At 36.6% G+C, this 24905-nt stretch overlaps 4 protein-coding genes across 4 annotated transcripts; 3 read left to right on the forward strand and 1 right to left on the reverse strand.

Moving 5' to 3' along the window:
- Nucleotides 1-167: 167 nt before the first annotated feature.
- On the reverse strand, nucleotides 168-5998 carry LOTGIDRAFT_167564 (hypothetical protein; the record flags this gene model as incomplete). Its single annotated transcript, XM_009065057.1, has 10 exons — nucleotides 168-757; nucleotides 1006-1224; nucleotides 1646-1873; nucleotides 2136-2381; nucleotides 2681-2887; nucleotides 3170-3337; nucleotides 3812-3982; nucleotides 4879-5127; nucleotides 5431-5610; nucleotides 5860-5998. 10 exons carry the CDS (start codon nucleotides 5996-5998, stop codon nucleotides 168-170), a joined length of 2397 nt encoding a protein of 798 aa, XP_009063305.1.
- A 2878-nt stretch (nucleotides 5999-8876) lies between these two features.
- On the forward strand, nucleotides 8877-9847 carry LOTGIDRAFT_167565 (hypothetical protein; the record flags this gene model as incomplete). Its single annotated transcript, XM_009065058.1, has 2 exons — nucleotides 8877-9150; nucleotides 9660-9847. Coding segments are annotated over 2 exons (462 nt in total), but the record flags the coding sequence as incomplete, so codon positions are not given.
- A 24-nt stretch (nucleotides 9848-9871) lies between these two features.
- On the forward strand, nucleotides 9872-14813 carry LOTGIDRAFT_129911 (hypothetical protein; the record flags this gene model as incomplete). The annotated part of the gene is made up of 5 exons (XM_009065059.1): nucleotides 9872-9990; nucleotides 11510-11664; nucleotides 13760-13887; nucleotides 14260-14400; nucleotides 14766-14813. Coding segments are annotated over 5 exons (591 nt in total), but the record flags the coding sequence as incomplete, so codon positions are not given.
- Nucleotides 14814-14939: 126 nt separating this feature from the next.
- LOTGIDRAFT_167567 (hypothetical protein) lies at nucleotides 14940-15587 on the forward strand (the record flags this gene model as incomplete). Its single annotated transcript, XM_009065060.1, has 1 exon — nucleotides 14940-15587. The coding sequence occupies one exon, from the start codon at nucleotides 14940-14942 to the stop codon at nucleotides 15585-15587; it is 648 nt and encodes a 215-aa protein (XP_009063308.1).
- Nucleotides 15588-24905: the final 9318 nt, after the last annotated feature.

Here is a 24905-nt window from a genome sequence, read left to right on the forward strand (position 1 = left end):
GTTGTAAGGCGCTTATTTTCTTACTACTAGACCCATGTTCCCAGAAGTGATATCTTAAGCCGTTGGTGTTGGTGTAACATAAGCTTTTATTATTTATAACTCACAATGGTTATCCATCAATAGAATATCTTATCATAATATAAAAACTTTACAAAATTCTAGAAATTTTACAGTCGGACCAACTTGCCACTGGTCCCATTAATTCTATTTCTAAAAATAGTGTAAAAATAGTAGATTATTTTGAATAAATCGGGTAGAACGACCAACAGCATCACACAGCTAAAAATAGCTATAGCAGACGAACCGAGATACGTAGCAGACGGTCTTTCGTCATGAGCTGACGTCAGTTTTCGTATCGATGACGTCAGTTTCTGCTTCTCGATGTAAAGTTCTTTGTTGATTTGGGCGATCCTCTCCTCGGCGATTTCATCCGTCAACAAAGATGGTTCCATGTTGCATTTACAAAAGCATTGGGTTTCTGAAATTATTGTCCTTCGGGTGGTACTTCCGCTGAAGATATGACCAGTGGAAGTGGTTGGTTTTGTGCTAGTGGTGGTCGTGGTCGCTGGTACTAAGGATGAGATCTTTGCGTCTGTTGCGGTTGAAGTTGTAACCACTGTGAGGGTGGATGCGGTTGATGTATCTGTTAAAATTGTAGCTGTCGTTGTAGTCAGGACCTCTATGGTTGTTGTAGACGTAGTGGAAGTTGTTGTGGACACAGTCGTTGGTTCTGTTGTAATGGTGGTCGTAGGTAAATCTGGAGTTGAAAATTTTAAATTGAGAACGCACACAACAGGAGGTAGAACGATCTAAGTGGCCACCCAATGCTGCTGGAATGTGTTTTGGTTTCAAAGTCTTCATCAGTACAATTTGTCATAGAGATAAGCCCTCCGATAAAGGGCAATAATAGCATGATCAAAAAGCGAGCTGCTTCGTCACGAAAGGATTAGGAAGGCCTGGAGAACCTGTGATGCTAACTCTATTGTGCCAGAAAAACGCACTCACCGTAGCTTTCAATATGAAGCTCCGTCAAAGTTAGATCATCTGATCCGAAGCAATAAAGACGTGAATTATTCTGTATGTTCCAGTCTTGCAACCAGTCGTCAGTAACATTAACTCCAAAAAGTCTTAAACGATCTGTTCCAAACCAATAACATTCTGGGAACCAAAGGTGACCGGTGAAATCTTCCGGTTGGTTGTAGTGGACGTATTTGAACTCTTTCGCTGAAAACGAATACACATCCAGTTCATTACACATGTACATACATTGTGAACTCTGTAGAGTAAATGGGGTTGGCAATCTCAATCACAGAGTCGAATCTGGTGTTCCAGTCCTTAAGCTACCGATGGTGGAACATCCTTCCTAACTGTGATCAAGTGACAGAGGAAGAAAGAAAGAAAGACCATTTTTACAAGGATAGCTTGATCCTGTCTACCAGCTGGTCCTTGGACAAACCTCATGGGATTAATTTTAGAAGGAGACCAACTGGGGTTCAAAGGGATCTTTCTACCAGCTAGTTCTTGTCCCCAAACTTCTTGGCATTAATCTTCCCTAGAAAATCCGTACCAATATACAGCTGTCTGGACCGGAATAATGAAGAAAGATGACTTATTTAAATTAGGAAATCATCATTTTAATACTTACGACACTGAATGTTGTTACACCGTTCAAAAGTTCCGTCCAAGCCTGTAAAGCACCAAGGGGATGAGTACCCATTCCCAGGATTCCTGCAGTAGTTTGTAAAGCTCTTAAGGTTTTGGACACTACTGTTGCTGTCAATGCTGCTCCAGGCAACGCAATCTGTACCCATGATCGTAACATTCAGTTGACCTCCGTAATCCTTTCCGTCTTTTTGTTTGGAACAGTTGTCTTCTACAAAAACAAGAACCATTATTAGTGATTGTTGTCCAGGGCAGGGACACCTGAATTGGCCTATTTGACCTATCCGGGTGTAACTGGTCTGCTTAACGGTAATAATCAAGGGGGGGGTGGTCTTTTAAACTGGTATCTATCTACACTGTTCTATGGAATTGGTCTGTCCTTTGAGAAGGTGCCCCTGAAAGCTTCCAAGAAAGATTCTGAATATTGGAGTTCTTTGTCCATTGAGATACTCCGAAGAATCAACCTCACTTACCACATTTTACAACTGGACAGAGCTGTTCTTCAGTGTAGTTTTTGATGAAGCACCAAGGACGGAACTGATTTTTATTTGGATCCCGACAGTAATTTTCAGCCTGAGTCCGTGAAGAATCAGGAAAAAAATCAAATGTCATTGGATGGCTGGCTGGTACGCCGTCCCACCTCTCACAGGCATGTCCAAATATGGTATGGTTCATCTTTCCCTGGTATAAGTAAGGATGCTGTGGGAAACACTCGTATGCTGAAATATTAAAAAGAGCTGATGCACGTACGGCAGTGACATTTACAAAAGTTTATTGGCCATATGAACTTTCCAGAGTGGAGAAGCGTTGTGGAATGGATTCTCATAGTTTGGAATCGGGACATGTATTCTCTAAACGATCTTAATAAAGATGGTAAAATGGGACTCAAATTCTTTGAGTCTTTGGGGCTAATACACACGGAAGCAATATTGTTCATCATGAGAAGACGCAATCAACGAAATCCAGATCTACTTAACCTCATGATAGATCTAAGGATTCTCTTCTAACCAGAGCTTACCGTTGATGTGTCCTATGACATGTATTTCACACAGGGATATCGTAGAAGATGAGTTGTGGACAATTTCGATCTCTTCTCCTTTGCCAGCTGGGTTGAACGTACAGGTTATGGTAAGAGTCTTCTGTGTCCTTTGCACGCAGTTCGGATTGACCATTACGCCATCCATTTTAAAGACAGGGTTTACGAAGGCTCTACGCTGCTCTACCTCTACAAACAGACAATGTAGAATTTATTTTCAGTTAGCGCAGGTAAATGATTGTTGGTCTTTAACTGTTGATGATGATTTGTTTGCTGGTGCCGCAACCGTTCAGTGTCTACTGAGAATTTTGCCCTGGTCAGATGTTTTGCTTTTCTTGATATTATAGTTGGTGCAGTATTTAGTTGTTGATGTTGTGTTTTAGCTGGTGTTGATGGTTTGGCTGTTGTTATGGTAGATTAGCTGTTATGGTAGTTAAGCTATTGATGTTCTTAGTTTGTTCTAAGGCTTACCTTTGAACTTGAATGAAATAGCTGTAATGACCATGTTGTTTCCCGGACTGGGGCTGACTCCAAGTATTCTGTCTGTTCCTTCAGAGAGTGTATAGCAGGTATCGTCTTGTAAATCAAACAGGGCCTTCTGATCTGGATTGCTTGCTTCTGTTCGTATCAACGCTTCCTCTGTAAAAGAAAAATACACGGACAGTGCATCCTTACTTGCCAAAGTGCACCCTTTCAAATGATTGGAGTTTTCCGCCCTACTCTTCTGCATCCAATCGAGCTTATGAGTACTGGGCATCCCTACAGAGTGGCAAAACTTTCGTATGAGGCACAGCGCAGTCTGCTTTGATGTTGCTTTGAGTAATCTTGGGAGTGTCAGCTTTGCATTCTTTTGGGAGAGTCCTCGAAGCTAAATAATGCTAATGTAATGTCCGGTCGTGTCTATTTGCCATCTCTTCCACTAACTTGACATTTAGAATACTTTTGTATAAGAGAATTGTCAACTCTGTATCACTTTCTTGAGAACACACTAAATCTACCTTGGTACCTGAACACACTAAGGCTTCTTTGGTATACGACAACACTGTGTCGGTTTTAGAGAGTCCACATTGCTAAATATAATCCTCATTGTTATATATATATGTATATTGTTACCTGGAGCACATACGATGTAGGTTGTATGCCAATTGAGTGTATCGTCGTCACATTTTACGAAATCAACTCCTTTATGATGGTAAAAACCCGGTAAGCATTTTACTCGAAGTTCTTCAGAGTCGAAGTAGGCTTCGGTGCCATATTTAAAATCTAGGGGTCCATTGCATCTTCCTGGAAATGAAATCAATGGAGTTTTACGTCCTACTCTTGTGCACCATGTGGGCTAATGAAGACGGACAACGCCATGCAGGGTGCAATGAGGGAAATTTTGCCAGGACAGCGGATAGCTGGTATAGGTAAATTTAGCAAGAATTGACTACAAGGTTTTATGTATGGGTTAGAAGTTAAAGACTGCAAAATCTGTTGATATCACCCTTAAATGCAACCTCTTCAATTTTACCTGATTAAATACAAATGCCATTCCCTCATCTCCAGTGGTTTAAGGATACACCGTATTGGTCTTACGCTTACCGAGTCACCTTTGGGCAATTAAGAGTAATAATATCTTGTATAGGTTTTGTATGACTACTTATGACTTATCTATCGATCCAAAGTCAATGTTTGTCTCAGACTTAGCCTGTATGTCGATATCTTACATCGACTTGGTCATATCGAATATCGACGATATCGAGGTTCGATAAAGTACACAGATAAAATATAAAGTTTCTATTTGTCTTCTAAAACAAAACTTCGTTTTCTTTTGGAATTTTAAATGAAAATTGATAATAATGCGCAACAAGGTAACATACGCTCACGGCAGCAGTTCACAAGTGGCAGCTTCATTGTAAGGGGCGATAACTCAAACGTCAATCGCCGAAAATTTATGCTGTAAGATATTGAATAGATGTCCTCGATTTATTGTTTTAGTTAGTCAAGGACAATAACTCTTAATCGCCTTCAACTTGTCAGTCAAGGTAAATAATTTTTCCTAATTTCTGCTAACCAACAGGATTCCGTAAATTGGCCAGCCCCTCACACCCTTCACTCCCCGATTTCTATCAGCCAAGGCAACGTCTCTAGCCCCGCGTGACACCCCCGTAGCGGGCAATACAGTAGCTTCAACTTACCATTGCGGTAATTTCCTGTGACATTTATTTCACAAATAGACAGATTAGCCATTGTACCGTCTGTCAAAACACCTTTTACGTTGATGTTTCTACCGTAGGAGCCCTGTTCACCTTGTGAATATTCTATGTGAATTGTGTCCGCGGATTCTAGATCTGTAAAGACTTCTCTACGTGTGTCGTCTGATTTCTTTATCCAGTATACATCATCATTGCTTCTGACAACCTGAAGGATTATTTTTTCCAAATCGGCTGAAAAATGAATGTTTGGAGATCGACAAGAGATGGGTTTGCGTTTGTGAATACGACTACATCTACGTCCTACCCTCCTGAATCTTTATGAAATGAAGTTGTATGTCTCATTGCCCAATATCTCATTGAGCAGTACATCTGGAAATAAATTTTGTCAGGACAGCAGCATTAGCCAGCTCTTTTTCGATTTCCAACTGTCTAGGGGACTATAACGTGCACAGCCTGTAGCGCTAGACGCTTTTTCCATGTCAGCTCCTCTTACATTCCGTATGTTACGACCCTGAGAAATGTTTACGTACATACCAGGCAGGGTGCCAAAAGTCATGTTGAAACTGATTATATCCACGTTTTTGTTCGCGAACCAAAACTTGACAGGGTCTGGTTTACTTTCACAGGTACCTAAGTCACCATCTGTTACTCTTTTGAAAAATTTGTCTATTTTATTTCTATCTGGTTTTCCCACCATGAAAAGATTCTCCGGGTCTGTAAGGTAAAAACGGGAATTGTAGGACCTATACCATACAGAGATGATCATCGAAGGCGAAATCCGAATCCCATTATAAAGATGAGTCATTAAAATTCTGCAACGTCTTCAGAGTTGCTGAGAATGTGTACCATCATGTATGTATCGTGTTGACGTACCCAAAGCAGAGTTTTTCATAATATGAACAATGGTAGACACCCCCCCCCCCCCCTCCCCTTCACCTCCCAGGGCTCCCCTTAACAACTTACGTGGACACATGGTGTAGTTGTAATACCATGAGTTAAGATCACGTCTACATACAGCTTGAAATGTAACTGTAGGGTCGTGGATACAGGTGTATCGAGCTATAGAACCGTCCAGGCTAAGACCTGGTACCTCCATCAGCATATCTGTTATATTGGGAGGTGACCCGCATGAATCTGTCAAAGATATAATAAATTAAAATATTAGTTGAAGCACTGGTACTTTTCGGAAGGTTCGAGCAGATATTAATGTCAGCTGATAAAGCAACTCTTAGAATATTGAATTCATCTAAAGATCCCTTGACAGCTGACACTTTGAAGTACCAGCGAACACCTTACACGCTCTCTATACATTTTCAAAAATTAGCTTTTTTGGCTGTCAAATCTCTTTTGATCGTGCTAATATTTGATCTTGATCTTCATATGTCAAACTACCGTTGAAGTTTCAGTTCTTCATTCGCTTATATAACATGCATTGGTATCAGGGCATTAAGATATGCTTAAGTTAGGAGTGTGAACGAGGCGTCATAAACAAGGACCGAGATATAGAGCAAGGTCCAATAGTCACAGCGGTTCAGTACATTGCAAAACTTACAAATACACACTGGAGGACTGTTTGAGAAGGTACCATCAGACTGGCATTGTCTGGTCAGTGATCCCGAGAGCAATATATAGTTCATATAACAGGTGTAATTCAACCAGCTTCCAGCCTCCAGAAACTGTTCATCGCTGTATCTGTAGGCATTTATTACTGGGTCGGGCTCCGGACAGATCTGTTCAGCTTCCACTGAAATCACTGGAGAAAGAGATACATGAAGGTGTATAATCTAATGCCTATGTAAAACGTGTACACGAATGCCTTTGTATAAGTGGCGGCTAATAACTAGTGTACATTTAAAAAATTAGATACCTCTTTAGCGTTATAAAAATATTCACAATGATCCCAAATTGATATACTCAATCTATATAAAGGAAATACGTTTCCTTTTCCCTATTATCGAAACTAGAAAAAGTAAGTAATAATAACCCTTACCCCCTGACGATTGAATCCAAAGGACAACTATCATCCACATTTCCTTGAAGTCACGAATGACGCAGTGGACACAAAATCTTTCTAGGTTTGGTATTGATTTCAATTTAAATGACGTGTCCACTTTACATAGGTGAAATTTGAATTCGCAGGTGTGGGTGTAAACGAATTAACACTAATAGTACATCGTGTTTATTGCAGTTTTCCATGGTCATGACGTCACAAGTGTGCATTATTGATGGAACCTGCTCAACTTTCGCCAATGTTTGTTAGTTGGCGGGGCCAATGTGGGTATACCTACTTTGTATTTTGGGGTTTTTTCTTTTCTTTTTTTCACTGGACACATTTCAGTTCAAGGAGTCGAATGGATCCAAATTTCAAAAGCAGTGACCTTGGCCTCGTGGAATTTGTCCATCTTGAAGGAAAATGAGTGGAGATTTAAGTTGGTCTTCTCTTCGTCTGATTCCTCATGAGCTTGTGAAGATTTTGCCAGGACAGTAGCATAAGGCTACTCTTTTTCGATATCCTTCTGTTGAAAGATCTTAACGTTTCACAGCCTGTAGTACACAGGGTTTCGGTTATTGTCACATCCGAACAGGGGATCAGCCTCTTGCTATTTATGATCATTGGTTGGAGTGGGAAAGCCACTTTAATGTTCGAATAATCGAAGATCCAATTCCTTATCAATTGGATGAACAATACAACAATGAGATGAGAGCTTTGTATCAATATTAACAATACATCTAGCCCCTACCATCCAGTCTCTCATTATTATTATACCAATAAAGTCGAAGTAAAATTTCATACGAAATACCAAATAATATCATTCTATATGCAGCATATCCAGCCTCTCGGGTGTGTAACTTGCAAAAAAAAACAGTTTAATTGTTAATTTTTCAACTTATTAAGAAATAGCTTTTAATCCCTTAATTACACTTGTTCTAATGTCTGATTGTGTAGTTTCAACAAACATGAGTATGCATCGATTTTGGAATGTTTTAAATCGATGTACATTTGTAGGAATCTAACAATATTGTCAAGAACAAAATGTTCGATTTGAAATGATGGATACAGCCAATCAAATAACATCTTCAATGGTCCAGGTGTGACGACTTATGGCTTGTGAAGATGATCAAATAATAACTTTGTCATCACTTGTGGGAACTCTTAGTGGCGGAGATGATGGTCCCAGTAGCATAGTGGTATCAGATGTCTCCCAAAAGTTAACATACCCTGTTCCCGGTACAGACCCTCTCTCCCTCCCTCTTTCCCTAACAGCAATTAAATTTTCTAGGGGTAGGATGTCTAACCTCTTACCAACTGTCATCAGGCCCCTGTTAAAATTAGTTATTAGAAAGTAACTTATTGGCAATTACTATTTGGGCAATGATCTCTGTCAAACCTTGATGGAATTCAGGTCGATTGTGACAGATCCTGGTTCAGAAACTGTCATTTTAATCATGTTGAATTTTCTGCTGATTTACGTTTGTTCTCCGATGATTACGTGAGTTGCCTGCCGCAGGAATCATTGTTGTTCACAGCTCCCTAATTAACTTATGTCAAACTCACTGATTGGACGTCACAGGTGAAAATATTGGTTGACCACTGTCCATTAGCCAATCAGATCGCTCGTTTCCTAATTGGCATGATAATTTTGATGTCCGTCCACTCGGTGATCTATGTGTATATAACGCAAAAACCGTGAATCATATTCATATTTCAATTCTCTCTTGTAATTTTGAATAAGTCCAACTCAAGATCGTAACGGACCAAATAGTGTTTACAACAACTCGCTGGGGATTTTCACAAAGATTACGATTGCTATTAACCCGCTAAATACGGTATAGAAATTGAACAGTAAGCGCTAAAAAGACCGTGAACTTTACTTAACGATTCTCAAGCCACCACTTGTGAATAGCTCGAATATTTGCACCTTTTTAGCGACCTGTATTTTGGAAATTATCACACGCTTGAGATTGTTTCAACGCGAAAAATGTTGAGTTCCACAAACGCATCAGCCGTGTATCACGAGTATCAGCATAGCGGTCGAGACGCAAACACTGCAGCCGAATCTTACGGACCGACATCCGAGGCCTCCTGTGAAGATGCAGCTTACTCCCAATACAGACTCAAGAATTTCTACTGCGAATATGGAGCAGAGAATACAGCACAGACTCAAGGCTACGGACAGATCAGTCCAGAAGTTCCACCTCGACACGAAGCGTCTGAAGTTCCCGAGGAGCATGATGGATATCATCCCAATGGTGGTAAGTAAACACCAGTCTTTTATTCGTCTGGAAATATTTCCCCTATTGTATACTGTCTGCATTGTCTGTCGTTATTGTTTAATCTTGTCTTAGGACTTTTGAATCATTTTTATTGCACCAAATTAGGTTAATGTCACATCCTTTTCCCCAATCGTCATTTCACTAAGGACGTTGTTCCTGTATCTGATGCCGAAACAACTGTCGGTAATCCGCGAATAAACATTCGAGTGTAGGATGCTACATTGCAATTATGAATATGGCATCGTCGCTACCAAGATAGGTCTTGCTCATCCTTTCAGAGCTTCGTCTGTCACTCCGTCATTATGTCATCGCTTGTATACTTAGTATTTACCTGGGAATTTTATGAGCAAAAGATGCCATCTAATTCGAATGCTCTTTTATTATTTGCGGTGACTTGATGGAGCTCGTCTCGTATTTTAGTTATTTATTTGATTATAATTTTGTTTTATATGAATTAAAATATATTTTTATTGTTTTTATTTGTACAGCTTCAGAAAACGTAACGTCACAATACGCACCCCTGCAGAACGTCCAAGGTGACGCATACAGACAAGATGGATACGAATATAACGCAAGAAAATCAGACTATGCTGCAAACCACTACCAAAAATCTTACCCAGAATATCAAGCCCCTGTTGAACATCTACCATATTATCCTGCCCCTCAACCTGCCCCGGTCCAATGTTCCCCACCCCAAGGGATGAGAGTTCAAGACACACATGGAAGTGCTGGTAAAGTGTGTGTTTATCTATGCAATCGAGAATTATGGGTGAAATTTCATCAACATACTTGTGAAATGATCATTACGAAACAAGGACGGTGAGTTAATTTCTGTCTATTTTTTGGAGGGAAAAGGAGGACGATTTGAGAGGATTGATAAAATATTGGTTAAAAATTGATAAAGATGAATCGAAAGAAATCGAAGAGGTTAAATTAAAAATTCTAAAAGAAAAATTGAAGATATACTTTAAAATTTCTTTATTTTATATTTTTTAAACCTCATACAATTTAAACTTTTTAAAACAAATCTTTTATGTGGATTCGAACAGATAAAATCAGAAAAAAAAATACAATTTCCGCATTATTTTGTTTACATTTCGATTTCATTGATTACTGAAATTTCTAAACAATCTTAAAACCTAGGAAACCAATTGTTTACATAAATCTTTAAAAGTAGGACGTAAAACTCCATTCATTTCATTTACATAAATATTTCTAATTTATTTATTTGAACAGTCAAAAATCGAAACTAATTGTTTTGATATGTATACCTTAGAATTTTATTTATTTTTGTGAGAAGTTAATGGGGCAGATAAAATGTGATGATAATGATATAAGATATAACAGATATCACCGCGGATAGTCAAATTAAAATATAACGCCTTGATTAATTAATAATTAATTGGTTAGATTGCTTAGCTAAACATCGAAGGTGTACACTGTTTTCTTAGTGCTTGTTTTCTTAAAAATATTTACAATTTCCATTTCGTTTGATATTAATTTAGGCAATTATTAATATTTTTATAAGTATGTTATCTTCTTTTCAATTTATACTAAAATATAAAATTGATATTAACGAGTGTGATGTTGTTGTCAAAGAGATATTTTTCTAATTTATTTGATATAAATTCGGCAATTTTGATATTTTAACAAACAAAACAAATTATCTTCGTTTTTATCTTTTATTTTATATTCAAAACAACCTGCACAAATACTCATTCAAGCGACAGGCGAAATGATTTTTGAAATTATTTACAATATTTAGAAAATTTTGTTTACAATGAATTATATTTTCATCGATGTTTTGTAAACAATATTTTTGACAAGCGACAGGCGAAATGATTTTTGAAATTATTTACAATATTTAGAAAATTTTGTTTACAATAAATTATATTTTTTCTTCGTTGTTTTGTAAACAATATTTTTGACAAGCGACAGGCGAAATGATTTTTGAAATTATTTACAATATTTAGAAAATTTTGTTTACAATAAATTATATTTTCATCGATGTTTTGTAAATAATATTTCTTGCAAGCAAAAAGCGAAATAAAACAAATTATTATTTATAAATTCTTGAAAGTTTGTTTTAGAATAATTAATATTGTCCTTGTTGTTTTTTAAACAATATTTTTATGAAGAATGTTAAAGAATAAATTATAAATTAAAATTGGAAATTAAATTCATAGATTTCTATAAATATTTTTATAAATATAAATATAATTTTATTTCAATTTCCATATATTTTCTTATTTTTGTCACCAATTTTCTTATCGAGTATCTATTTGAGTTAATCCAAGTGATATTTCTATTAAATTTTGTTGGTATTTCTATATTTCAGACGCATGTTTCCAACCCTACAGTACAGCCTGACCGGCCTGGAACCTACCAAACAATACAATGTATTTGTAGACATGATCCTTGCTGACCCCAACCATTGGAAATTTCAATCAGGACGGTGGGTGCCATGTGGGGCCGCTGAACAACTTCCTCAAAGTAAGTACATTGATCATTTGATTTAAAGAATCCATACGCAAACAAAGGAGTCAGATTTATCCACATCTGAGTGGAATTTCCCCTTTTGAGAAATGAAATGATAGTTCCTTGTACCTTTCGGCTTTTGAATATTCCTTTGAAGACGAGCGACACGATACAGTGTGCATTGAGGAAATTTTGTAGACTTCATATAGCTAAAACCATGTTTTTTTGCAAATAAAAAAACAGGATATTCTCATTCTTTCGGAACAACTGATACAACTCAGCCACTGGGTTTTTCAACTCGGTAGGTTTTCAGAGAGTCCACATAGCTTATATTGTTTATTTGATATAGTTATTATTACAATAGTATTAGGCTTATCCCAGACAAAGAAAAAAATTGTCGATTGAAAATGAGAGACCGAATAACCTTGACCATTTAGTTCAAGACTTCACACAAAACAAAACCTGCATCAGTTTTTCTTCTTACATCTAAAAATATCGAACAACTCGCTAATTGCTATTAACGTTGCTCTTGACAAAATTCCGAATGTCACCCAGAAACGTTCAGGATGCGACATGGTTCACAGTTTGGTTGGATTGTTTATCACGACTTTCAGGATATTTTCAGTTTGAAGGAAAATGGCCCAGTGTGACGTAAAGTAACCAGCTGTTTTTTCCTTTCTGTCCATCCCCATGCCAACACACGTCACACAATAGACTGGTTAGGTCACTGCTGAGTTGTTTGGCCATTTTTAGCTAATTTCAATCAGGAGGTTAACAGGTTTATGCATGTTGACCGATTCAATTGTAATTCTGGATTAATGACGTCTTAGACATTGTATTGACCCCAACCCGGTCACCGTACTGTTTCTAATTGGATCAGCTGAAATGTGCAAGCCCCTTGTCGTGTCTTTTTGTTCTTTAGGTTTGAGCACCTGACATCCAAGATTGTGATTGTCACCGGCTTTCCTTCATCTTGAAAACATTGATCACCTCGTCTAGGCTCTATCGATGGTCGTGCTACAACTATTTGATATCAGCTAACGACCTATACGTTAACCATGGACCCTCATCCAATAGTATAGTTGTCTAGATTATCCCTGTGTATAGTATTTTTTGTTGTATACATAAATAGGGCGAGTTCAAAATTGAGAAAATTTAAAACATAATCAAGTCATTGACGTCACATGCTGGTATAGCTACTTTCGGTTTTCTTTTGAAATGAACCCATGAGCTCAGTTTAGTTGTTCATTGATGCCATATGGGATGTTTTCGTAAGTTTCATAAACGTAGCTACTTTCTTTTCCAAGTACCCGATAATATAGCTCATTATCAACCGAGTTTGGTAACAAAATAATGAAGTGCTAAGAAGTCTGTCACGTAATATATAGCTTAAAGGTCAACCAATACTGGTCGGGTATATTCTCGAGTTGAACGTGCTCTTTTTTCTTTTTCCTGCAAATTCAACGCACCTGCAATTGTTGCACTATCGTAATGGTAAAAATTAGCATCCATTAAGCACATCTGTTTGCATGAAAATAATAGCATTTAACTTGATCTGAAAGCTGCAATGTGGGCAAAACTTGGCTCGAAGCTTGTCCTTAGATATAATTTTTAATAGGGAAAGACGAGGACAGACAAAGTCACTGAAAAGGACACCCCCCCCCCCCCTCCTCTACCACCAGCGAGTATGGAGTGTGTCTATAGAAATAATTGATCCTAGGGAAGACGTTATAATAATAGGACAGATATAGCAACATAAACAAGATCACGACTAACACCAGCGCCCCCTACTACCTCCTCCTTCCACTGACAAGCATGAAGCGTGTCTTTAAATATAATTGTTAATAAAGAGATAGACATTATTACATTCTGTATTATTATTAGATATTGTAATGAACAGTTAATTAGTGATATGTTGTATAAATATTATATAATACAGCTCAATTAATATGGTCTCATATCAATAACCACAGCAGATCGATACTGTGTCCTGTCCTGTCTTTTGGATCGGGAGAACTTGGGTTTGCGGGATATGATAAGGGGTAGGGGGTATATTCATGCATTTATCCACGCATTCATTCATTTATTCATTTGTTTCTTTATTTTTCAGCTGGACGAGTGTATCTTCATCCCGACTCCCCTAACACTGGCAGCCATTGGATGAAACAAGATATCGTCTTCAGTAAACTAAAACTAACTAACAACAAAAATAGTGACGGTCATGGCGGAGTGGTAAGTGTCCTTTGTTGTTTAAAACCTAATGGTTTTCTCTTGTTCCTCAACTCGGACACATTTCTTCAGGCCTGAGAAGCCCAACGAGGTTCAAAAGAGTGTCGTCTTCGCTATTCATCAAATCAAGTCAAATGATATATCTCTACAATAGCTATGATCCACTGATATCGGACACCTTATTTAAAGGATGAACAAGAAGCTCTAAGTGTCCCTGACACACATTATTAGGCTAGAAAACCTCATTTGACAGGTTTTTGTCTTGTACTCCAGAGATAGATGGTGTAAATGTATCCATTCCACACCTTGACTCACTCGTAAATTGTATCAATATTCTCCAAAACAAATAACCCATACTCAAGTTGTCGATTCTCATTTCAGATTGTTCTCAACTCCATGCACAAATACCAACCCAGATTGCACGTGATTGAGGTCGGAGCTCCTGGTGAGCAAAAGAAGCTTCTCACTCACAGTTTTACCGAGACACAGTTTATTGGCGTGACAGCCTACCAAAACACTGACGTAAGTATAATAATTTACTTGAGTCCATGGGCAGTAGCCTTTCTACCAAACCATCCACCTAATGAAGCATAGGAACGCCAGTGGCCAGGTGTGCTCTCGCTTCTTTCTAAGGACTTTTTCCTGAATATTTAGCGCACCTGCAACTGTTGGAATAAAGTATATTGTAATGGTAAAAAAAAATATTATATATGGGTTCTCCAATAAGGATGCAAGGTTCACTTACTCAGTCGTAGATTGGCATCAAGTGTTCCAAAAGAGTAAGCAGGTTTAGATGTCATAGACTCGAACAACCTTTGATAAATCAAACTGTTATTATCTACCATGATTTGAGTATATCACTATAACATTTATTTTCCTACTTTCAGATTACTCAGCTGAAAATCGACCACAATCCTTTCGCCAAGGGCTTCCGAGATAGCTACAATTCATCTACAGATCGTCTTTCTCCATCACCACCTAACGGTCTAGCTGCATACAACAACCCACAGTATCGTCCCGGATTCTACCCATTAGCCCATCCTGCCGCTGTTCAGCCACCGATGCGACCACAGATCCCCTACCCACCAATGAGTAGACCATACATGCCAAATTACCCCACAGCACAAGAACAGTACTCTCCGAATCATACTTCCATGCGACCATACAGCGAGCAGAGTCCGATCGCAAACGGCGAAGGATATACTTACGGCTCCGAAAACGTCCTGAAAAGAAATCACGATGGTTCGGTTCGACGATCGCCTCATAGTCCACCCAATGTGACAGTAGCGCCTAATAATATGACTCCTCAGATGTATCCTGGTTCCGCCCTGCTTCAGTCCCTCGACAACCCAGGCCAGCCCGAGGAACAGCTACCAAGCGAATACGACAACCCTGGAAAACGACAAAGAATAAGCGAGGACAAGAGTGAATCATCCACAGGAATTTCTAACGATGAAGGTTACTCCAATGAGGCTGAAGAAGAGTATAGACAACCTCACAACGGAACCTCTGAAGAACCCCACGAATATTCCCAAGGGCAACCTCGCTACTCCCCGTCAATTGGCCATTACCCTGAGGCCCCCACTGCTTACTCCGTCCCATCTCACCTCGCCCCATCTCAAAATGCTCACTATTCATCGTATTATCAGCAACAGGGTCAATATTACCAGCAAAATAACACTGACCTTATGCAACCACACGCGTATTGAAATGCACATGCATATTTAACATTGAACTAATTCTATCTCATCCGGCATATTCAATTGATAGTGTGTATCCTGTGCTACAACTTCATTGTGTAGATCTCTTGTAAATGCCTAGGATAAGAATGCACGTGCATTCATTGGGAAAGTAAATGTCATTTTGGTTTTGACGAAAGAACAATATGCATGTGCTATTCCGATACGAAGTTAAAACTCTGGGCATAAAATGAAGCAAAGAAAAGTGGATCGTGTGTGCGTTCTATACAACATGGGTGTATATTATTGGACTTGGAGCTAAAAACACTGGCCTCATCGATAAACTGATTGATTGACTGTAGATCGATAAACTGATTGACCTAGTAACTGTAGATCGATAAACTGATTGACCTAGTAACTGTAGATCGATAAACTGATTGACCTAGTAACTGTAGATCGATAAACTGATTGACCTAGTAACTAGATCGATAAACTGATTGACCTAGTAACTGTAGATCGATAAACTGATTGACCTAGTAACTGTAGATCGATAAACTGATTGACCTAGTAACTGTAGATTGATAAACTGATTGACCTAGTAACTGTAGATCGATAAACTGATTGACCTAGTAACTGTAGATCGATAAACTGATTGACCTAGTAACTGTAGATCGATAAACTGATTGACCTAGTAACTGTAGATCGATAAACTAATTGACCTAGTAACTGTAGATCGATAAACTGATTGACCTAGTAACTGTAGATCAATAAACTGATTGACCTAGTAACTAGATCGATAAACTGATTGACCTAGTAACTGTAGAACGATAAACTGATTGACCTAGTAACTGTAGATCGATAAACTGACGATATAGATCGATAAACTGTTTGACCTAGTAACTAGATCGATAAACTGTTTGACCTAGTAACTAGATCAATAAACTGATTGACTTATTAACTGTAGATGTACGTGTGTGTATTTTAACTGCAATCGATCAGTGTGGATTTCGAAAAGAATTCTTCAAAATGACATCTTGAATTCTGTTTTTATATTTTTTATTGTTATTGGTTTAAAGAAGAGCCAAATTGTTATCATTGTTGTGGATATCATTCTGTTGTGTACATAAAGTAAACGATTGTCCGATTTCATTGTCTTTTTTCTTCCCAAACCTTTGGTGTTAGTGCCTGGCTTTGGTCGTGAGAACAGCCGTTCCATCTAAAGCTTCTCCCGAAGGTAAGCGTAGCGATGGTGACAACATAAAACGCCTAGTTTTAGCGGAATTGCAAGATCTATCAGTCTCCCCAATACAAGAAACACCTAATTCCCTCGTATTCTTGCTGTCAATCAAGACCTTAAGAGAACGTCCTTGCGAAATTTCCCTCCCTCATTGCAAACTGCATAGCGTTGTCTGTCATCAATAGCCAAAGCAGGTGCAGAAGGGTAGAGCGTAAAACTCCATTTGAATTAATGTATACAAGATAGTATTGCCTCCTAGATTCGGGTTGACTTTATCAGTTTGGTTATATTTAGATGTTTAGACAAACCCCATGGCTCAGCCAATCAAAATGCGAGAGATCATAAAAGAAAATGGCGGCTCCCATGAAATGAAAATTAATTGTTAAAAATGGAAGAAAACAAAGGTATTAAATGATTTTTAGCTTTAATATTTTATTATGTGTTTAGCAGATGACATTTTCTTTCAAACTGGTTAGTTGCCACCCTTCATTTTGCCCAGAATTTCATGCAAAACATGAATTTTACGAAGCATGTGGTAGTCTTTATTTACTGGTCCTAAAATTACCGCACAAGAGTTGGATAGGTGTTGTTATCCAGGTTTGTTTACAAATTATGCTCTACTTTTAATTTAAAACAATACCTCCTTTGCTTACAGATATGCACTGATATTGAATGACAATCTTTAAATCAAACCTTCAGATAACTGGTACATCAGCAGGTCCATGGTTAAAAGTTCTAGAATGCCTGATTCATTGACAGCAGCAATGTACAGGTCAAGTTACTTACATACTGTATTGATTGGTAAGTAAGTTTAATTATTAAAGAGCTTTGTTCAAAGACATTAACAAAGTAAATTGTCCATCTCAAGTATCTGGGGATAAATAACGTCTATTTACTATGACAGTCTATGGCCAGTGATGGAAAAGGATATAACATAAAGGGTTTACTTCATTGATGGTTATTAAGTTGTCAGATCAAGTTTGCTCAGTTCACAGAGTATATCATCAGTCTGTCAACTGTCAATGTAGTAAACCCTTTATATGATACCTTTTTCCATTACTGTCCATTGTAAATTGATGTTGTTTATCTCGAGGGGGAAGTAGAGAAGAAACGTGTTGCACATGTCTAGGGATAGTTCCTAACTGGCTTATTGGAACTGATGATAGAGAATCTAACTTGTCAATAGAGAGTTTGAGCTGTTGATTTCTTTATCAATAAATTGTTGTATTTCAGATGGCACACCTGGTCATGTGTAAGATAGAAAAACAGAAAACCAGACAAATTAAAAGAGAAAGTTGATTATCATCATATCTTAAAACACGTCATAGATACCTACATAGTGGGCTTATCAGGTATGTTCTTAATTTAGTTTCTGGGTTATACGAATATTGTTTTAACGACAAAGCATTTGTTTGAATATAGGAGTATGGTTGGACTAAAGAACTGTTTGGTTTTCTAAGAATCCTGGCTAGCCAACTAACCATTTGACGTAATATGAATTTTGTTGGAATAACGATATATAGCAGGCCAGGGTTTTCAACCTTTTCTTTCTGTACCCTCGATCGATTCCCCATATAAACTCTTACTATATTTATAGTTGGCTCTATACAGATAAAACTGGTTCTTCAAGGGAATGATAATAGAAATGTAAATATTTCTAGTTGGTTTTATAAAACATTAATTTAGTCTAATAATTGATCTGTTATTTTTCAGGTAGATGAGATGAGTTGTTCACTGATAGACTAGCCCGCTAACAACCACCCTCCCCTCAAACATTGGTACTTTGATAATGTTAAATACTGGTACTTTGATACTGTTAAATACTGGTACTTAGATACTGTTAAATACTGGTACCGGTACTTAGATACTGTTAAATACTGGTACTTAAATACTGTTGAATACTGGTACTTAGATACTGTTAAATACTGGAGCTTTGATACTGTTAAATACTGGAACTTTGATACTGTTAAATACTGGTACTTAGATACTGTTAAATACTGGAACTTTGATACTGTTAAATACTTGAACTTTGATACTGTTAAATACTGGAACCATCTTTGAACCTTGATTGAAACATATCATGTAAGTTAACTTAGATATTTTACTGACATTTTTTCTAGCTGTGAATCCAGCAAGAAATAACAGACCCAATCAAAGTAGATCTGGGCCAAAAAATTGATGAAATTGTAGGTGTATCTCATGCAGATTAGGTCATTTTGATGAAGATTGGAAAATAAAGAAGTGTGTTATACCATAATATATTCCCCTGTATTTTCTGTTAAATGTGCTCTCAGCTGTCATCTTTAGACTGGTATGAATGTTTGTGTTTGTAACAGATATATTTCTAATGAGCCTCAGTTAATATTTTGAATTGTTTTTTTATTTACAGGTTCGCTGTCCTGTTCAGTAGGGACTCAGACTGAAATACGTCAGCTGTCTGAAGATCGTATAGCATGAAACTCTGAGTAACAACATGGTTGTTTAGGTTCTGTTTTAACAGTTCTATAATTGATGTATTTAAGCAATAAACTATTACCCTATGACGATTATGGTGGTATATCAGGACAAAGGTTAGCTGCAAGGTCGAGCCTACATTTGTCCTGATATACGACCATAATCGTCATAGGGTAACAGTTTATTGCTTATATTTACGTTTTCAAGACATTCTATTTCTAATTATGATACCTAGGTGTACAAGGTATTTTTTCTGTATTCATCTATTGTATGTAGATGTATTTTGAATCTGTTTCTGTGATTTGGACTGACAGATATACCGGTAAATTAAGATAGAGGTAACTAAGATGAAACCGTTTAAAGCTTACATCAATCTTATTTAGTTAATTGGAATGATGCCTTAAGCCTGTTTGTGTTTATCACCCTTATACAGCTCTCAATATTTGGTTTCCTTTGTTTTCTGTGGGATTACTTCACCACTTAATCGTATCAAAATAGCTCTAGATATTTCTGTGGGTTACAGTACTGTTTGTAATTAAAGACAGCTCTCAATATTTTGTTTCTGTATTTTCAGTGGGTTAGTTCACTTAATCTAATTAAGATACAGCTCAAGATATTTTGTTTCCTTTCTTTTCTGTGAGTAACAGCACTCTTTGTTATTAAAATACAAAGCTAGGAATTAATGAAACAATATTATGAGTTGTATTTTATTCAGATAATGTGTCTTGGTATGATTATTTTAAATCTACAATATTTTTGTCTAATCAATCAAATTATTTGTATGATTTTGTATTACAACTTTCTAGATAAAGTCACCTACATTCTGTTTATTCTTTGTTTTATGTGTTTATCTATTGTATAATCTTCAATATGAATAAATTATATTAGAATATTCCATTGTTTTATATTGTTTAATGGGTTATTTGTCAGTCCAAATCCACAGCGGCGAGCCCAGTTATTGCTTCTGTCCAGACAGGGATAATTACTCCCAAAACACAGGGTTGTGAGGACAGTTGAAATACATCTCTATCTTCTAGGCATGTTTTATTATTTCCGTCTAGAGGGACAAATGACTGGAAAATCAGATATATTTCAACTGGCATCTGATATAGATCAGCTCTCAGAAACTGCTTTATTGTGGTCTGAAATTACAGCAAGGTTATTTCCCTTTAATCATTGGTGCTAAAGATTAAAATGCATGTGCAGGCTTATATTTTGATCAATTTTAAAGGAAATATCACACTAGGAAATAGTGGAAGAATGAAAATAGGCTAGAAACAGTAAATGTAGCCTATGATAAAGAAATTTGACAGAAATCTATCATTAAGTTTGGCTCCTTGCCAATATTTAGTGAACCTTGACCTAGATGTCAGAGGTCAACATCACCTGTTTACTATATTGAAGAGTTGTTTTGATAGGACAATATTCAACTGGTTTCTTCAAGCTAAAATAAACTAAATAAATCTTTCTTGTGTCTTTTCTCTCTCTATCCAACCCTCTAATATTGACTTTGTCTTTTAAAGGTCTAATTTTAAATAGAAATAAAAGAGCATAATTTTGACCAATCAGAAATCAGAGGTCAAATTACAACTGGACAGAGATCAGCCTCTCTTTCACTTGGGTTGTTTCATATTTCTAGTTCACAGGGCTATTTTCAAGTGCTGTAGTGTAATTCTTACACCTATAGCACTGGTATTTAGTCCAATATTGTGTCTTTACATAGAAATACAGAAAATAACCTCAAAACATGCAAAAAATGCATACTTTAGCAGAAATTGCTGAAAAACCAAAATAAAACATAGCTATCCCCCCTTGCCAAAATCCAGTGGAAAACCCCGTGTCCTACTTACTTGACCTTTTTGCACTAAATTTGACCCAGGTTTGACCTAGGGCGCGGGAAAATTTGAAAATCCAAAAATGGCCATTTTGTTTTAAAAACAGCTCATACCTGTCCACCCCTATAAATCAAAATGGACTCTTCCAGGGTTATAATGGACTATTCCAGTTTTTGGTTTTAAACGGCTCGTCAGAAAATCCTTCCTGCACTACCCTTAAAACCCTAATGGACTCTTCCAAAACAACTTGGACTCTTCCACTTTTTGGAAATGAGATCTTAACTCCATTTTCTTCCTATCCACCCTATAAAATTACAATGGACTCTTCCACCCCTTAAAAATTGAAATGGACTCTACTCTAAAGCCCCTACTACACTGCAATTATATTTACTGGTGGAAAAGCCATTTATTGGTGATTCTAAAGCCCCTACTACACCGCAATTATATTTACTGGTGTAAAAATCCATTTATTGATGATTCTAAGGCCCCTACTACACTGCAATTATATTTACTGATGTAAAAATCCATTTATTGGTGATTCTAAAGCCCCTACTACACTGCAATTATATTTACTGATGTAAAAATCCATTTACTGGTGATTTAGGGATGTGTTTAGCCCACAGAAGACAGTTCTGTTTATAATGGCTATTTGTGTTGTCGCGTAATCATTCAATAAAAGCTGCTTCAATTTGTATACGTTTAAGTATTAGGATAGCCTTTAAATGGATGTTTCGGTAGGGAAATGCATTTCCTGTACAAATAGACAATTATTGTACATGTACCTGCAAACAGCAAATGGTCACCATACAAAGGGGGTGGTGATTAAGAAAAATCATTTAGTTCAATGTAATTATTTTATTTTAAATAAAAAAAAATATCATACATATTAAAACATAAATCATCCAAGTGTGACAGGCTCATCACTACAGAACTAACATACAATCGAGCAACAATCACTTTCCGATTTCAAACAGGGAACATCATGCCACTCAATAGGTCATTCTTTATCAGGTAAAGCCAACTCTTGGAAGCACTGGCCCAAAGACCATATTCTTACCTTGAAGATTATTTGAACCCACAGCACCAAATCGCCTTGTAGACGACCATCCAACTCATTACCGATTCTACAACTTACTCAAGGAATATCATGTTATTTTTCACAGTATAATTTCTAGACATTAGAATTGCTGTAGAATGTTTATCCTCCAGTCAACACGCATGACAGCACATGATAAACTTGCCAAGGTAGTTCTGCAACTTGCAAAACGTTAAAAGTGAAACATTTCTCCGTGTATTTGCTTTTACAGCCAAAAATTCAGAAGTTTCTGAAAAAATCTGCTCCATGTCGGCCATGTTTGTTTACATCCTGTAGTCTCGAACTAAAAGACGTAATGGGCTATAGACATTTGAGTCTGGTTAAACAAAATATGTCACGTGTTTCCGGTCGTAGACTTGATTGTCCAATAAAGTGCAAAATTGTATATGTCACGTGTTTCCGGTCATAGACTTGATTGTCCAATAAAGTACAGAATTGTTCTTGTACTTTAGTCTCGAATATCAAACAAAACAAAATAGAGTAATAAAAACAAAATGGCGGACTTTTGTCAAAAGTTTCAACTGTACGTCAGTTTAAAGAGGATAAAACTAAATCAAGCCACTGTCATGGCAATTTGAGGATTTGATTACATTCATGCTCGATTCCACGAGGTCTTCACGTACTTTTGAACGGTTTTTGTGTCTTTTTTCAGCCTAAACATCCAGGTCAAAGTTGCGAGGAGATGGAAGTGCCAAACAAAACGTAAACAAACATGGCGGCTTTATTGTTTACATTCATTTAAATGTAAAAATACGTGAATTAAAGTTATTTCTTAATCAAATTTTGTGTTGATTTTCAAGAGAATATGTTAAAGTGTGTGTCCATTGCTTCAGTAAGGGATGTCAGTGCATTGGGAGTGCTAAATAAGACTAAACATGAGGTTCTACACCAGTGGCAATCCAACTAATAGTAGTGATAGTAAAGTTTCAAGCCCAAGGGATGCTGTTGATGAATGTTCTTAAAAAACCAGAGGCATATCTTGAAAATGCCTAGGGAGGGAGCCAAAAATTAAGAGGTATCTATCCAAGGCGAGGTGCGTAGGCCAAAGCCCCTTGAGGCCACGGGTCTGGGTGCTGCCGGAGGTCCCAAGGAACCTATGGATTTCAAATAGGCTTAGATGAATTAGGCGCATTAAGAGGGCTGCATTTTCACTTCAAAATAGAACCCATCACAGGTCAGAGGGTAAAGATTCAAATTGGGTGTGAATTGCGTTCATTTGTGTTGTTTCCATGTTTGGTATGCACAAAAGCAATAACTGCACTAGCCGCTGTGGATTTGGACTGACAAATAACACATTAAACGATATAAAACAATGGAATATTCTAATAGAATTTATTCATATTGAAGACTGTACAATAGATAAACACATAAAACAAAGAATAAACAGAATTTAGGTGACTTTATCTAGAAAGTTGTAATACAAAATCATACAAATAATTTGATTGATTAGACAGAAATATTGTAGATTTAAAATAATCATACCAAGACACAATAACTGAATAAAAAACAACTTATAATATTGTTTCATTAATTCCTAGCTCTGTATTTTAATAACAAAGAGTGAAATTACCCACAGAAAATACAGAGATAAATATACATAGAGTTGTATCTTAATCAGAATGAGTGATGAAGTATCCCAAAGAAAATAAAGGAAACAAAATATTATTAATCCTTAAGGCAGCATTTAAATAAACTAAAAAAGATTTATGTAAAATTTTAAAGGTTTATCTTAAAGCACCAATAAATCAATAGAGAGGTTACAAAACTGTCAGTCCAAATCACAGAATTAGATTCAAAATACATCAACATACAATAGATAAATACAGAAAAAATAATTTGAAATTACAATTTTAACAACTAACACTATACACATAACATCTTGGTATTATAAATAGAATTTACAAGATACAATATTAATATACAAGATTTTAACAATTAAAACTATAAACATGACAGTATATCTTGGTGTATTATAAATAGAATTTACAAGATACCATATTAATATACAAGATTTTAATATTCAAAAGCATCTATCATCATAAACAAAGATTAATTTTTTGTTTGGTCTTACAATTAAAATATGTATAACATAATTAATATCAATATCAATTATAAAATGGAGAAATCCTTCAGTCCAGCAGCCAACCTGTAAATAGAAAACAATTCATAATATTAATTGAGGATCATTAGAAATATATCTGTTACAAACATTCATACCAGTCTTAAGATGACATTGTATTACAAATAATCCCATTATCATTATCAAATTGACCTAATCTGCATAAGGTACACGTACAATTAATTAAAATTTAAAATCATGTGTCCCCTTTACAAAGGTGAAATTTGAATTCGCAGGTTTGGATGTAAACTAATAGTACATCGTGTTTATTGCAGTTTTCCATGGTCATGATGTCACAAGTGTGCATTATTGATGGAACTATTTGAGTACATGGGTTTTCTATGAAGTCAACTTTCTCCAATGTTTGTTAGTTTCCGGGACCAATGTGGGTATACCTGCCTTGTGTATGGTTTTTTTTGTTGACACACAAGATAATATATTCGTATAACCTAATGACTAAATTAAGAACATACCTGATAAGCCCACTATGTAGGTATCTATGACGTGTTTTAAGATATGATGATAATCAACTTTTCTCTTTTAATTTGTCTGGTTTTCTGTTTTCTATCTTACACATGACCAGGCATGACATCTGAAATACAACAAT

Source organism: Lottia gigantea, assembly GCF_000327385.1.
Source record: "Lottia gigantea unplaced genomic scaffold LOTGIsca_67, whole genome shotgun sequence".
NCBI classification, from domain to species: domain Eukaryota; kingdom Metazoa; phylum Mollusca; class Gastropoda; family Lottiidae; genus Lottia; species Lottia gigantea.